Below are 15,541 nucleotides of genomic sequence, written 5' to 3'. Positions count from 1 at the left end.
CTGAAAGTTATATTTATTGCTTTCATATTTGATTTTAGTATGCACTAAATTACAGTTTTGATATTATGTCCCTCAACACATTGTTTGGATAAAGGTGCTTTACAAAATCAAAATACCTTTATGTGCATATGGTGTATAATGGTGATACAGTCATATCAAAGTTATACAAAGTGACCTGTTCCAAACCACAATCTTTACTAAAATGATCAGTTTACATTTCTAGTGCTTTATTATTGCATTTCATTGAGTGCTTGTTCAATTACCGATGCTACAAATAAACTGTAAACAGCAACTGTGCTCACTAATTTGAGTACATTTGAGTTCAGTGTCTTGAGGGACACACTCAGGATACAGGCGCCTTAAAGTTGCATTTAAATTTTGCAGCACCCTGAAAAGAAACTTACTTGTATGTGTCCACTTGAAATATTAAGTGCCATCATGGACCACATTGTGTTTTAAACCAGCTTCACCAGCAGGTGGGTTAGTTTTGTGTCCACTCACAAAAATGATTGAACATTCCATTATAAGGGTCAAGGGAAATGTCTTGGGACTCCTATTATAAACGTAACAAAAGTCTTCAAAAAATTTTACAAATCTGTTGAAGTACAGAAAAAATATTTACAAGGGCCCTTTTAAAAAACAAAATAACAACATAGCAGTCAAACTTTGGCACTCCATGGTCACTCTCCAGACAGTGTTTCACAGATGCTCCCAAATCCATCTCGTCTCTGATAACTTCTGAGTCCAGATATGAGATCATTGGTTTCATTCACGACAACAGAGGTCAATCCTTAATCATCAGGCCCATCTAGTTCAGTCATAGCAGCCTGTTTTCTTCTGCAACAGAACAAGCAACAAATGCCACTTGACTCACATAAATTATGGATGAAGCTTTGAAAGAAAATCCAAAATTGACACACTGCCCCCCTCCCAGCACACATAAAATTTGGGCTCTGCCCTCTCTCTCGCTGCCAAGCTGTTTTTCTAAAGCCTAAATTACAGACTGCCGACATTCTGGGTGTCTTTCAACCACATCTGCTACATTATCATGAGAAGCAGCTATTTCTCAGGGAAAGAAACTCTCACTCCTTCTCCCTTCAAAATATCAACCAGCTAGTTAAAATAAAAAAGGACTGTTACCTTTATCACTTCATCCAGTCACTCTGTGCTCTGCCGACAGAACTTCAAGGTCTCGTTCCACTTTCTGTGCATCGTAATCTTTGCCTTCAATGTCAGCTGCCAAGGAAACCCACCTCTTACCATCTACACTCGCCTGTCCATGTTGGTCCTTGCTCTTGCTGATATCAGGCATGTTGTGGCCCAGCTTACTGGTGAACCATTCGACTATGTCCTGGTTGGTTAGTTTTGACTGCTCTGCAAGCTTCTCAAAACCCTCCCCTTTTTGTACCTTTGTCTCTTGAAAGTGCCTTTGTAGGACACTCTGGGCCTGCTCCGAGATCAACGAGCTGTTTTGTCCATTCGGTCTCTTGTTGCTAAGACTTTGAAATTGCTCCATCCAACCTAACGTCCCATTTTTCAGAGCAGATCTGTTGTCCTTAAACCACCGGACAATTTCTGTACGAGCTAACCCTGTTTGGATTTCTAGTTGGTTGTACTCCTCTGGTGAGGGCCACTGGGTTTGTGCAAACATGTCTTTAAGAAGGCAGAGAGACTTGCCATCGATGGCCTCTGGACACACTGAAGACGTGAGAATGGGAAGAGGCGAGTCCCTGACTCTGCTGTCCTGCTCATGGACTCCATTCAGTGTCCCCCTTTGTAGGTGATGCTCCAGCCTTTTTGAGCCCATCGAGTTGAGCAAGGCTTGCTCCAGGTTGTCTCGTAGTGCACGGCGCTCCGTAAACCAGCAATCAATTTCGGTTTTGGAGAGCATGGTGTCCGCCACAAGGTGCTCTATCTCAGCCTGGGTTGGAAAGCTAGTCCTTTGGAAACTCTCCTCTAACTTTTTCATTTGTTCAGAGGATTTGCCTTTAACTCTCTCTAGTAGGGGAAACTGTGTGGCAACAGGCTTATGCGGTTGGCGGTCCTTCAAAGAGAGGTCGGTTTTAATCTGTTGCACTGCCTTATGGTTTCCATGGCGCTGATCGCTGAACCATTTTTTGATCTCTCCCCAGGAGAGGCCAGTCGTCTCGGTGAGACGATACACTTCTTCATCATCAGGAAACTGGCACTGAGCATAGCTGTTGGTCAGCTCTCTGATCTGATCAGGGGTTTTCTCACAATCTGAAGAAAGGCTTGGTGTCGGAGAGACAGACTTGGGAGTGCTCTGAACGGACTGAATTATTGAAGGCCTCTTTATCTCTGGGGCAACCAGTGGTGCTCTGTGGGCCCTCTTGACACCCTGTGCTATTTGATTTGTCACTGTTAGTGCGAGAGCAGCACCAGTAGCAGTTGAGCCATTGGAAACCGGTGCTAACACCAGGCCAGATTGTCCAAGGACATGGCAAGGGACGGTCTGGATAAGGGGCTGTGAAGCTTTAGTGGACTGAGTTAACTGAGCAGGTAAGACAGTGAACGCCTGTTGAACAGGCTGAATCGTTCCATTGAACATCTTCTTTCGTGCTTCCTCAACCTCCTCGGGAGACCAGCTGATACCTTGTTTTAGCCGTTGGGTAGTGAACCACACTTTGATTTGTTCTTCGGGGTGTTTGGAGGCTGCAGTGAGCCAAGAGAGCTCTGCTTGGGTAGGGTACGGAAACTTGTTGAAGGAGGTTATGAGGGTCAAGTTGCCATCTAGCGAGGGGTTGTATTTTGAAGTGTTCAAGGGGACGGCGATTTTTGGTACTAAGTTGTAGTTAGGCGGGCGTTGCAAGGATGGCATTATATGAGAGAGGCCATCCTTAATAGTTGCATCTGGGATTATCACAGTCCCGTTCACATTCACCGCAGTAATTTGCTTTTTCGGTAGATCTTGAGCGAGTTTGTCCAGCGGACTATCGTCCTGCAACCGTAAACTATCTGCTTTGGGCTTACCCACCTTAACAGTACTGGATTTGCTCAGAGGAAAAGCAGTAAAGTCATCTCCTGACTGAGGGCTGGTGGTATCATAGATGACGGCACAGTTCGAACCTTCGATTGTCTGTTCTAGAATAGTCTGACTGTTGAGTTTGATTCTCTTGAACTTGAAGTTGCTCTCACCAGGATGGCATTTCTCATTGTGTTCCGTCAAAGAATCAAACTTTTTTGTGTTGAAGTTGCATACCGCACACAAGTACAGTGGGTTGAGTATAACATTGGGGTGGTTGGAATCGACATGATCTTTGAACTCGTTGAGATTTTGTGTGGAAAAGGGACAGTATTTGCACTCATAGCCTCCCTGGAGTTTCCTCTGTGGTCGTGTTTTCACTTCAGGTTTTTCCAGCTCCGTTGCTTCCTGCGCAGAGTTCACAGAACTCTTCCTATCCATCCAGTCCTCACTAGAAGACACATGTGAGCATCCATTCTCTTCTGGACCGTCCACACAGGAATCCATTTCTTCTGGATCGTCTGCAGTTACCAAGTCATCCGGTCGGATCATGCAGGGTGTTGTAGACTTTCTTCGACTAGCCATGGTCAGGGAGTAAGACGGTACAGTGCAGGGGGTCTCTGTTGATGGGCAATGGGCAGGTCTTTGTCTGGTGGAGGATCAGTAAAGGATGATTCCGCTGACTGTGAATGTCAGCTCCAATGGAAGACTTCATGAGACTTCATCCCAGATCACACAGTCTATTTAAAAAAAAATACAAATTAAGTATTCATATAGCAAAACTAGATTTTCATAGCACACAGAACATGTATATGTTCAGTTCTAAGTCAACTGATAAGATTCAAAATGGAAACAGTGAAATACAAAAAACGCATACAAAGGTTTCTCCTTTTTCATAAATTAACATGACATTTTATAGGTTGGTGTATGACAAAAAAAAAAAGATTACAAGAAACAAAGTAGGCCAAATTCAAGTTGTCAAGCCACAAACACACAAACCTGTTACTGAAAATTTGTCTATAAACAAGGTATCTTCTAGCCTACAATATACATGTCCCTTTTTAAAAATTTGTATAAGGTCAAACTTGGAAAACTTGTGAATTGCACAGAAGAATTTTGAGCAGTCCACAAAGTCATATCAGGTGCTATCGAGAGATGATAAACAGTTGCGCGGTGTGCAAAGATTCAGAGAAAACACTGGTTTCGATTTTAAGATGCTGCAAGTTGTGTCTGACTCTGCTGCATCTGGTGTGTGACTACCTTTAGATAATTAATATGAAAATGCAGAGTTTTTCCAAGGTTCTTCACGATCTAAAACAACAGATAGATACAGATTAAAGGCTTACAAGTCTATATGCCTCAATGTGACACAAAAGGTATCAGTTTTTTAATCACAGTTAATTGTCACTTCAGGTGCAACACAGCTTGATTTAGTGTGAAAATCATCACAAAGGACTACAGAACCTCATTAAAAATTAAGCCGAGGTGTTACAGCTCCTGCTTAAAAGCATTTAGATACACACCCCAGTGCTGTGTATTAAATTAGAGGCATCAGCAATATGGTGGTCAATACGGATGGGAGGGGCAAAAACATCCTGTGCTAGGCTGAACTTGTCCTGTCCAATAATAGGCCTTCCTCAGGCCTGTGTTGCCCTCAGCAGATCTCAGTACATTGGAGACTGATTAAATATGGATGGGACCCTGAGCATCTCATATCACAGCCTCAACTCACTGTGAGAGTACCAGTATAATGTAACCTTAGAAATTCTTTTTTTCTTCTTCTTCCTTGAGAAAACTGTGCTAAGGGCAAAAAGGACAAAGTTCACAGGAAAAAAAAAAAAGAATCAGCATTTTGACATTTATTACCATTTAATGTGTGTGTGTGTGTGGAGAAAGAGAAAGAGAGAGAGACTGAGATTCACCTAAATCAGCCAGTATATTTATTACCTCATGAAAATCAAAGGAAAGGAAAGGGAAAACACTTACCATGCAAACTCAGAATTTTAAATGTTTGCCAAGGGCTTACAGGCGATAAAGAATGAGAAAGCATGAGACTACATAAGTTATGATCACATAGCATTCAATCTAAAGCCATTCAAAAAGAAACATTACTTAGCCTCAAGTCTCAATAGCTGTTATTGACACACACAAAAAACAGAATGCTGTGAACTTAAGACCGTGCTAAAGGCAAATAACTAAAAGCAATCAAAAAGAAAAATAATCATAATCTTAGAATTTAAATGAAAGGATTTGACACTGTCTACTGACTACTTAAAGTAACATCAATATTAGAGCAATAGACTACTAAATGTTAACACAAGCTGGAGGGTGTTCAGCATGAAGCACAGTTTCTGTAACAGTACGGCCTGTTGCAAAACTGAAAAACACATATTGGTTCTCCTGTATGGATTCACATGCATTAACATGCGTGTTTCCAGGAGAGGATGTTGCTGAGGAGCCGTTGTGAAGAGGCGGAGACTGAGCTCTGTTAATACTGTGGAGCACAGTAGGGGGGGGCTGAATTTGGGATTGAGGCAGAATTAATTTAAATCTCATCAAATGGGGCTCTAGAAGCCTGCAGCACTGCACAGATGTACACTGAGTGCTATTTTCCATGATAATACTGACAAAAAGTGTTGTGTAATTGGTATAGATCACACCCCCTTCACCAATTTTTAGACTTAAAATGTGGGCACTGCTGACTCCTTTTGAATATTAGGATGAGGTGGCAAAGGTCTCTGGATCCACGGCAGCAGTGATACCTGATGCTCAGTAACATTCTTTATTAAACATTAGTGCCACAGATTCCATTTCAAGGTTGTAGTAACAAGAACTAAACACTGCTTAAGAGTGAAAATAATAATTTGTCTAACTGAGGATGAATGTGGGTATATGTGATCCGAGGATGAAGTAGTGTTGCAGTAGGAAAATGACACAGAGCTCAGAGCAAAGTCCTTTGGGTAGGTGTCCAGGATTTCAGTGATTTGGGGTACCAAGGGACAAGCCTCGAAAAAGCTGGACTCATGCGTTGTCATGGAAACGGCCCAGTCGCAGGTGGGAGGGATTTTCTCCACAGAAATCCAGATGAGGAACATTCCGCATTCCTATTTTTGGCCGAGCCTGTTCTTTCGGGGTGAAACCCACACTGAGAGATTGTATTCATCCTATTAATTCTAGATTTGTATACTTGTGTATATGCTGATGCATGTTTCGTGAATCAGTACGAGTGGGTGCATTAATTATGCTTATTCAAAGAAAGCAAAACTAAACTTAAACAAAAGCTAATATGTGCGTCTTGTTGATACTGAGAACACAGAAACAAAAATAAATGTCTGGTTGCATGTTCATTTCCTGGCACGTTCCATTAAAGGGATAGTTCACCCAAAAATGAAAATTTTGTCATTAAAGAGATGATAAACAGTTGCGCGGTGTGCAAAGATTCAGAGAAAACACTGGTTTCGATTTTAAGATGCTGCAAGTTGTGTCTGACTCTGCTGCATCTGGTGTGTGACTACCTTTAGATAATTAATATGAAAATGCAGAGTTTTTCCAAGGTTCTTCACGATCTAAAACAACAGATAGATACAGATTAAAGGCTTACAAGTCTATATGCCTCAATGTGACACAAAAGGTATCAGTTTTTTAATCACAGTTAATTGTCACTTCAGGTGCAACACAGCTTGATTTAGTGTGAAAATCATCACAAAGGACTACAGAACCTCATTAAAAATTAAGCCGAGGTGTTACAGCTCCTGCTTAAAAGCATTTAGATACACACCCCAGTGCTGTGTATTAAATTAGAGGCATCAGCAATATGGTGGTCAATACGGATGGGAGGGGCAAAAACATCCTGTGCTAGGCTGAACTTGTCCTGTCCAATAATAGGCCTTCCTCAGGCCTGTGTTGCCCTCAGCAGATCTCAGTACATTGGAGACTGATTAAATATGGATGGGACCCTGAGCATCTCATATCACAGCCTCAACTCACTGTGAGAGTACCAGTATAATGTAACCTTAGAAATTCTTTTTTTCTTCTTCTTCCTTGAGAAAACTGTGCTAAGGGCAAAAAGGACAAAGTTCACAGGAAAAAAAAAAAAGAATCAGCATTTTGACATTTATTACCATTTAATGTGTGTGTGTGTGTGGAGAAAGAGAAAGAGAGAGAGACTGAGATTCACCTAAATCAGCCAGTATATTTATTACCTCATGAAAATCAAAGGAAAGGAAAGGGAAAACACTTACCATGCAAACTCAGAATTTTAAATGTTTGCCAAGGGCTTACAGGCGATAAAGAATGAGAAAGCATGAGACTACATAAGTTATGATCACATAGCATTCAATCTAAAGCCATTCAAAAAGAAACATTACTTAGCCTCAAGTCTCAATAGCTGTTATTGACACACACAAAAAACAGAATGCTGTGAACTTAAGACCGTGCTAAAGGCAAATAACTAAAAGCAATCAAAAAGAAAAATAATCATAATCTTAGAATTTAAATGAAAGGATTTGACACTGTCTACTGACTACTTAAAGTAACATCAATATTAGAGCAATAGACTACTAAATGTTAACACAAGCTGGAGGGTGTTCAGCATGAAGCACAGTTTCTGTAACAGTACGGCCTGTTGCAAAACTGAAAAACACATATTGGTTCTCCTGTATGGATTCACATGCATTAACATGCGTGTTTCCAGGAGAGGATGTTGCTGAGGAGCCGTTGTGAAGAGGCGGAGACTGAGCTCTGTTAATACTGTGGAGCACAGTAGGGGGGGGCTGAATTTGGGATTGAGGCAGAATTAATTTAAATCTCATCAAATGGGGCTCTAGAAGCCTGCAGCACTGCACAGATGTACACTGAGTGCTATTTTCCATGATAATACTGACAAAAAGTGTTGTGTAATTGGTATAGATCACACCCCCTTCACCAATTTTTAGACTTAAAATGTGGGCACTGCTGACTCCTTTTGAATATTAGGATGAGGTGGCAAAGGTCTCTGGATCCACGGCAGCAGTGATACCTGATGCTCAGTAACATTCTTTATTAAACATTAGTGCCACAGATTCCATTTCAAGGTTGTAGTAACAAGAACTAAACACTGCTTAAGAGTGAAAATAATAATTTGTCTAACTGAGGATGAATGTGGGTATATGTGATCCGAGGATGAAGTAGTGTTGCAGTAGGAAAATGACACAGAGCTCAGAGCAAAGTCCTTTGGGTAGGTGTCCAGGATTTCAGTGATTTGGGGTACCAAGGGACAAGCCTCGAAAAAGCTGGACTCATGCGTTGTCATGGAAACGGCCCAGTCGCAGGTGGGAGGGATTTTCTCCACAGAAATCCAGATGAGGAACATTCCGCATTCCTATTTTTGGCCGAGCCTGTTCTTTCGGGGTGAAACCCACACTGAGAGATTGTATTCATCCTATTAATTCTAGATTTGTATACTTGTGTATATGCTGATGCATGTTTCGTGAATCAGTACGAGTGGGTGCATTAATTATGCTTATTCAAAGAAAGCAAAACTAAACTTAAACAAAAGCTAATATGTGCGTCTTGTTGATACTGAGAACACAGAAACAAAAATAAATGTCTGGTTGCATGTTCATTTCCTGGCACGTTCCATTAAAGGGATAGTTCACCCAAAAATGAAAATTTTGTCATTAATTACTCACCCTCATGTTGTTCCAAACCCGCAAGACCTTCGTTCATCTGTGGAACACAAATTAAGATATTTTTGATGGAATCTGAGAGGGTTTGGAACGACATGAGGGTGAGTAAATAATGACAGAATTTCATTTTTGGATGAACTACCCCTTTAATAGATTACAAATGTAAGTATAAAAAAAGTATTTTTTTTAATCTTTTCGGCAAATGATCAGTGAGAGGGTGTGCGTAACCTTTTAAACAGATTGTCAGCCTCAGAAAGTCAGACAAAATATTACATGAGAATACATTTTTTACTCGTTTTATAAAGACTGCAGCTTTTTCAACCCTATTACCAAAATGTGGGACGTGTCTAAATACAGTTGACTTTTTTCCCAGTAATGAACATGAATTTAATTAAACATCAAAAAAATTAACATTTCTGAACAATCAATTGAAAAAATATTTCCGAAAAGTGACAACAACAAGGTTGCACACAAAATATGAGATATAGCAAAATAGTTTTTTTTTTTTTTTCTAATTATAATTAGGCCTATTTACCGATTAAAAAAGCTTTGCTACAATTAATTTAACGTTAATTCACAATTATGACAAAAATTACACTGTTGTATAATTTTAATTGTTGGCCACAGTTAAAGGCCAAAATATCTGTTCAAATGTTGATCAAAGTCTGCATTTAAAACCAAAAAGGTTAATCTCATTTTAGATAACCTTTTGGCTAAAAATCAGGTAACATGTCAAAGTTCTCACCGTTTAAAAAAAACCAAAAAAAACATGAAAACTGTTCCTCTACAGCTTTGAGAAAAAGTAATGGGACACCAAACTGCAACCTATTCATGGAAATTGCCTTGTGTAGTTACACAGAGACTCATTCTGTGGCAAAAAGTACAATTCAAAAGAACATATGTGACCCTGGACCACAAAACCAGTCATAAGGGTCAATTTTTCGAAATTAAGATTTATACATCATCTGAAAGCTGAATAAATAAGCTTTCCATTGATGTTAGGATAGGACAATATTTGTCCGAGATACAACTATTTGAAAATCTGGAATCTGAGGGTGCAGAAAAATCTAAATATTGAGAAAATCGCCTTTAAAGTTCTTAGCAATGCATATTACTAATAAAAAATTAAGTTTTAATATATTTAGAGTAGGAAATTTACAATATATCTTCATGGAACATGATCTTTACTTAATATCCTAATGATTTTTGGCATAAAAGAAAAATCCATAATTTTGACCATGCAATGTATTTTTGGCTATTGCCACAAATATACCCCAGCGACTTAAGACTGGTTTTGTGGTCCAGGGTCACATATGATCTGAAATCAATATCCAATGAAAACAAAGGATTTTTACGAACCACAGCGCATTCGTTTGAAACTGGTCACTATTATGCAGGGAAAACCATGCTTAATTTTGACCAAGTAACCAGAGACAGAGGGCATGGCGTTCCTGCTAAAGCCATCTGTAAAGGTCTGGATGCTCAGCAGCATACAGTGTCTTCAAAAGAAACCAAATCTCTGTGGTCGACCACTAAGTTATATGGCTGCTGTCCCAGAGAGTTATGAAATACTCATGGAAAGGGTCACGCTGAGGATCAAGAGATCAGGGTCATGTTTGAGCACTGCGTCTATGAGCCTCGGATGAAATACTTTGTTAAATAAAATGCTAATCCGGTAACACCGGTTGGTTAACATGGCTGTGTATCTACATTGGCAAATGTTTTCATTGAACAACGACATTAAACAGGTTTTAATCATTCTGAACAGCCTCTATTGACTATTATATTGATCTGATGACTTGATAACCTTTATACAACACTAACCACAGTCAGTTCGGACATGAATGTCAACTGTTTTTTCTGCCTTCTCTGCAAAACTCCTTATAAAACAAAAAAGACAGGCTCTACTAAGCCTCCGATATGCTTGACAACTGGTTTGCTCAACGGATATCAGATTCATACATACCACTGGACAGTGATCACTGCTGTCATCCATCTGTGAGTTTGATTCATGACATATAAGAGGCCCGAATAACACAGATCCCACTGAGATTGATCTGCATGACTCCACACCAACACAACCACTTTAGAGATGTTTATCGCTTTCCTCGTCTGATCTAATGCATTCCAACATGCTGATGTGAATTGGAAATTAAATCACAATTGTCTTGTTGTGCAATGATGCCACAACTGCTCATTTTAAAAGGTCCTTGCACACCGAGTCCGGAATTTTATAAGCGTTTTTTCTGTATTTGTCATCCTTTCCTATTAAAATGCTTGCTATGGATGAGAAAACACAGAAAATCGAACCTGATCCGAATTGTTTTATGACAAACGAACGTTTCGGAGGCAGTGTGTAAACGTGATTGACACAACGTGAGGTCGTATTTATTTTTTAATGTGCAAAAATTTCAGACAGGAATTTCAGACTCTGTGTGCAAAGACCTTAAGGCTGCACGATATATCGGTACCATATTGGTTATCGGCCGTTATTTTTACATTTAGATTACCTTTGTGGTCATCTAACACTCACTGAAAGTTAATCTTTTAAAATAATTTAATATCACAATTTAATAATCAAACCACAAAAGGAATATCATTTTTCATACGGTAAATTCTAATGTTGTTATGCCTAAAATTAATTTTTATTTTATAGTATTTTTAATATATTTTCATTTGTTTAAACACAATATAACATTTATATGAGGAATTTATTGCTTATTGGACATCATATGAAAATGATTATTTACCCATATCAGTCATAAATTTAATTATGATGCATCCCTAGCTCATTTGCATTTAATCAAATCATTTCAGTATGATTCCTTTATATATTTATTATCTAGCATTTAGAAGTGTTAGTAGATTTCTAGGAAAAACATTACAAGCAGAGAACTGAAAAATAAGTAAGCTGTATGAAAGAGACACGAGGAGTGGGTAAATTCTTCAACTCAGCTCAGGCATACAGCTAAATAGAGCTTTGAAGTTATAATTTCACATCAAAATGGACCATCTTCACTGACTACTGTTTATTGGTACAAGCACATTCTGAGCTATTATCTATCCCTCTCAAGGTCTGAAATCCTCAACAGGATGAAAACTTATTTAATTACATTGTATGACTGAATTATTCAAGCTCATGAATTAGGGCACTAAAGCATGGTCTGTCTCTGCTGTACAAACATCAATGTTGTGCTCTGTTTGGACTCACAATATCACTATATTATCATCATCATAAATCTTTTTAAATCAGCAGCCCACCTGTCAATGATGGTCTCCCCTTTTTGGAGTATAATATTTGTAAGGTCCTATGTGGCAAGTTTTCCTACTCTGCCACCTTTTTCACCCAGCTTCTCCTCACCTATAAAAAGAACAGTTGAATTGGTATTTGTATCTTAGAAGTTCATCTAAACAGCACCATTTCTGACAAGGCCTCAGAGGCACCAATTCAAAGATAATAAACTTCCTCTCGAAGCTAAAAATAGACACTCCACGTGACATATTGTTGACTGCAAACCCTTATTTTCTTTTCTCCATACTGTAAGTTCAGGTCAGTGCACTGATAAGACTCAAGCATAAACTCAACGTCTTTAGGCCTGATTCATTTTATCTCATGTCCCTGATGGAGCAACCCCAACTTTCACAGTTGCTATAACAGTTTAGCATCTCTAAAAATTATACAGCAGCTCAGACACAAGGCGAATGTAGTTCAAGTCACCTGAGGATCTACAGGCTTTAAAATGTATCCGCCTGCACATGCAAATTAATAAACATCAGTGTCATTTAAGAATTTTTATTATCCTGCTACTCAATATTATGGTCAGTATAGTTATATGCAGCATCTCCGTTACACCTCCAAAAAAGCTGGGTCACGACTGCAAAAGTAGGGCAGAATATTGGCAACAGAGAGGCTGCTCAACAGCGAGCGACTGCAAAAAGTTGAATGCTTCTCTCCCTTTAGGAAAACAACCATCTCAAACGCATTGTTTTATTTTCTTTAGGCCTAGTTCAAGTAAGAATCTATTATGCTGAGGCCCATCTGTATAATAGCCCAGCTGCTTTCACTGCCACTCAAACGCATTCAACATGCTCAAATACATATAAAAATCATATACGAGAAATGATTGCAAGATATGACATGAATAGTGATGAATCATGATTTGTTGTACTCATCATGCAGCGGTCTAGTAAAAAAAAAAAAAGAATAAGATAGTATGCCACCTTCAACTGCAACTTCAGCTGGTCGCACACGTCAGTTCTGACTCTCTCTTTTCCAGGACATGAACGCAGAGGGAAATTAATAGCTTTAGTAGTGATGACTAATAAATAACCTGGCTCCAATGTGAGGCCAGACTCCCTCACAAAGAGGCTCTGCTTTCAGTGGAGTCATGACCACCAGCACCGACAGAGAATACACAGCTTTCAAGGGAGCCCAGCCCACGGCTGTGACATCAGCGACTGTCGGCTTAGTCACAGACAGCACGGGCTACGAGGCAGAGGCAGCAGCAACCACCTCCTCAAAGACGTCAGCTCCTCACGAACACGGGCAGCCATTTTGAATCCAGCCAGTCACCTGGCACAAACCGCATTTTGTGCCAGAGCAACTCAAGCAGAGTTGTACTTTTGACAATACGCGTCACTACTTTGTAAAAGTTACCTCAGTTTTGGTTGCATGAATAAACCTGTGTAATGAGAGATGTTTACATACTACGACCCACAAGGTGAACGCTAAAGGTTGGCAAGTGTATTTGTGCCAGGAAGAACGAGAATGTTTAGTAAATGGCGTAAATACAGAATAAACTTCAGTGAAACTGTATCCGAATGCCCTTCAGTGAGCACAGTGGGAAACAAATAACTACAAACACATAGGAATAGCTGTTTCTTTATAGTGTGTATATTAACAATATTCTGTTTAGTTCTAAGACAGTTTTTAGAGATCAGCTTAGATTAATAAACAACATAATGAAATGTGGTACTAATTGATAATCCTAAATAAATTACTAGATAAAGTCAACAAACAAACTGATTTTCTCTCATTTAGCCTTATGCTGTAAACTAAACCAAACCTCAGATTATACAGTCCATGATATGATGGAGCATGTGGTAAGAACACAAACAGTATTTTACACCGAGTAATATTCCAAGGAAGGAGAAATGAGGTTTTAAGAGTCGCAAATTAAGTTGCTGCAAAAGCTAAAGATACAGATAGATGCCCCTCTTCGATTTGAATCAGATTTAGTAACAGCTTTATTGCCAAGTATGAATTTACTTAAACTCAAGGAAACCCTCTGATCCTACAAAACTGCTAAACTTTACACTCACCCACTAAACCATGTTGGAGGAATATTCTGAAAGTGATTTTCCAGCAACATCAGACTACATGAAAAAGTAGGAAAGACCTGCCAGACATAAGTAAACAGTCCAGCATCTTACAGATGGGAGATTTGTTCTGTACTCTATGCATCCCTTGGGAAAGCATTTGAAATTACATGTGACTGGACACTGAAGCAAATATCACGTGTGGGCCGTTAGTCTGACACACTTGAATCACCTGAAGTGTACTAGGAATATTGGCCGAGATGATTACGATGCATCCACTGTATGCTATAGTAAGAATTTTGAACAACCCAGATCGGCACAGGAGTAGTAAATTCAGCTTCAGAAATGCATTTGCTCTATATAGGGAGCTACGAGTCTCTAGTAGTATGGATGCGACAATTTTGGGAACTATCACAGATGTGAACACAGTGCTGCAATGTGGCTCGCGTCTGATGCGTGTGCCATGCAGTATGGTCGTGGAAGGCGTCACCACTGCCTACATCATACGACACCGAGCCGAAATGAAGGAGTTGCGTGCCATGCTCACTTCATACAAGCGCATGAATAAATCATTCTTAGTTCGAAACAGATTTCCGATCGTGGCGTGCAATGTAAAAGAGGGGTTTGTGGAGGTAAAACAGACTCCAATAAAAATCACTTGGACCGACGTAACGCCATGTCGACATTGGTAGCCATATTTTGCTGCTTATTTCGACATCAGAGAAGTAGACATGTTCTCGCGCCCATTACTGCTTAACTTGAACCATTCTATGAAACTTTACGCAAGCCACACCAAATCACAGCGCTGGAAACGTTAAAACTGAGGTTATCGGGTCAGGTCGATGCGGTTATTCTGGTGCTCACTTTCTACAATATGCCTTGGGCAAACAAAGTTCAGCTGAAATAAACAACTGACATCAGAAGCACTTTACGGCACGTTTCGGACAACTAGTTATTGTGTGTATTCAAACGCGCCCGCAACTTTAAGGCTTGTTTGCTAATTTTCCAAGCGACACGACTAATTCAGCCATTCTTACCTGCCCACCAACCAACGGAAAAAGCTGGGATGTGAGGTTACTGACAGCTAGACTCCAAAATTGCGTACTTTTCCGCGTGTACAGCCTACAGAAGCGCACGATTGTAACGATTCTGCCGAATTCTAAAGACAACAGCCGAAAAAAATTGGCGATCACAGGGGGATCTACGCCAAAACCCACATGATCAACTACGTCAGCAGACGTATTTGCATACGATACAAGACGCCGTTCCATCCTGACTTTGGAAATGAATTCTTAAAAGCAAAAGTTTGAAAATCGCCGATGGCAAGCGCTGGCTTCGAGTGCAAGAGCAGTAGTTCACTTCGCCCTGTGCTTCCTTCTTTGAGATGATTAAACCGCTGTTGTTTTGACGTCCCCTGCGTGAGTTTGGATCACAGGTCATTGAATATTAAGCATTCTGGTGAAGGCCAGTGGCTGAGCGGTTCTCTCCTCACTCCTCCCATCTTCGCCTCTGTCCCCTCTCTCTCGCCCTCCCTCTCCTCATCCCCTCCCACGTTTTGCCCGTAGCCTTGCTA

General features: G+C 40.0%; 1 protein-coding gene and 1 long non-coding RNA gene across 6 annotated transcripts; both read right to left on the bottom strand.

Annotated features, from left to right (window-relative positions):
• Positions 1-61: 61 nt before the first annotated feature.
• LOC107714935 (uncharacterized) lies at positions 62-11,679 on the bottom strand. The gene is made up of 3 exons (XR_001637042.1): positions 11,669-11,679; positions 11,616-11,617; positions 62-197 (listed from the first exon to the last, which is right to left on the bottom strand). It is a non-coding gene; the product is annotated as an uncharacterized LOC107714935 (long non-coding RNA).
• Positions 1,141-15,308, bottom strand: LOC107714889 (zinc fingers and homeoboxes protein 2-like). Of its 5 annotated transcripts, XM_016520893.1 has the most exons (3): positions 15,006-15,308; positions 11,911-12,010; positions 1,141-3,723 (listed from the first exon to the last, which is right to left on the bottom strand). In XM_016520893.1, exon 3 carries the CDS (start codon positions 3,566-3,568, stop codon positions 1,151-1,153), a length of 2,418 nt encoding a protein of 805 aa, XP_016376379.1. In that variant the 5' UTR covers positions 3,569-3,723; positions 11,911-12,010; positions 15,006-15,308; the 3' UTR covers positions 1,141-1,150. The 5 variants fall into 5 exon arrangements, with proteins under 5 accessions (XP_016376379.1, XP_016376371.1, XP_016376384.1 ...); XM_016520885.1 differs by lacking the exon at positions 11,911-12,010; XM_016520898.1 differs by lacking the exons at positions 11,911-12,010; positions 15,006-15,308 and adding an exon at positions 12,871-13,204.
• Between the last annotated feature and the right edge of the window lie 233 nt (positions 15,309-15,541).

The sequence above is a fragment of the Sinocyclocheilus rhinocerous genome, unplaced genomic scaffold (genome assembly GCF_001515625.1).
Source record: "Sinocyclocheilus rhinocerous isolate Xijiao unplaced genomic scaffold, SAMN03320098_v1.1 scaffold2810, whole genome shotgun sequence".
Taxonomy (NCBI): Eukaryota; Metazoa; Chordata; class Actinopteri; order Cypriniformes; family Cyprinidae; genus Sinocyclocheilus; species Sinocyclocheilus rhinocerous.
The sequence above is the reverse complement of the archived record's forward strand: the minus strand, read 5'-3'. Positions and strand labels throughout refer to the sequence as shown.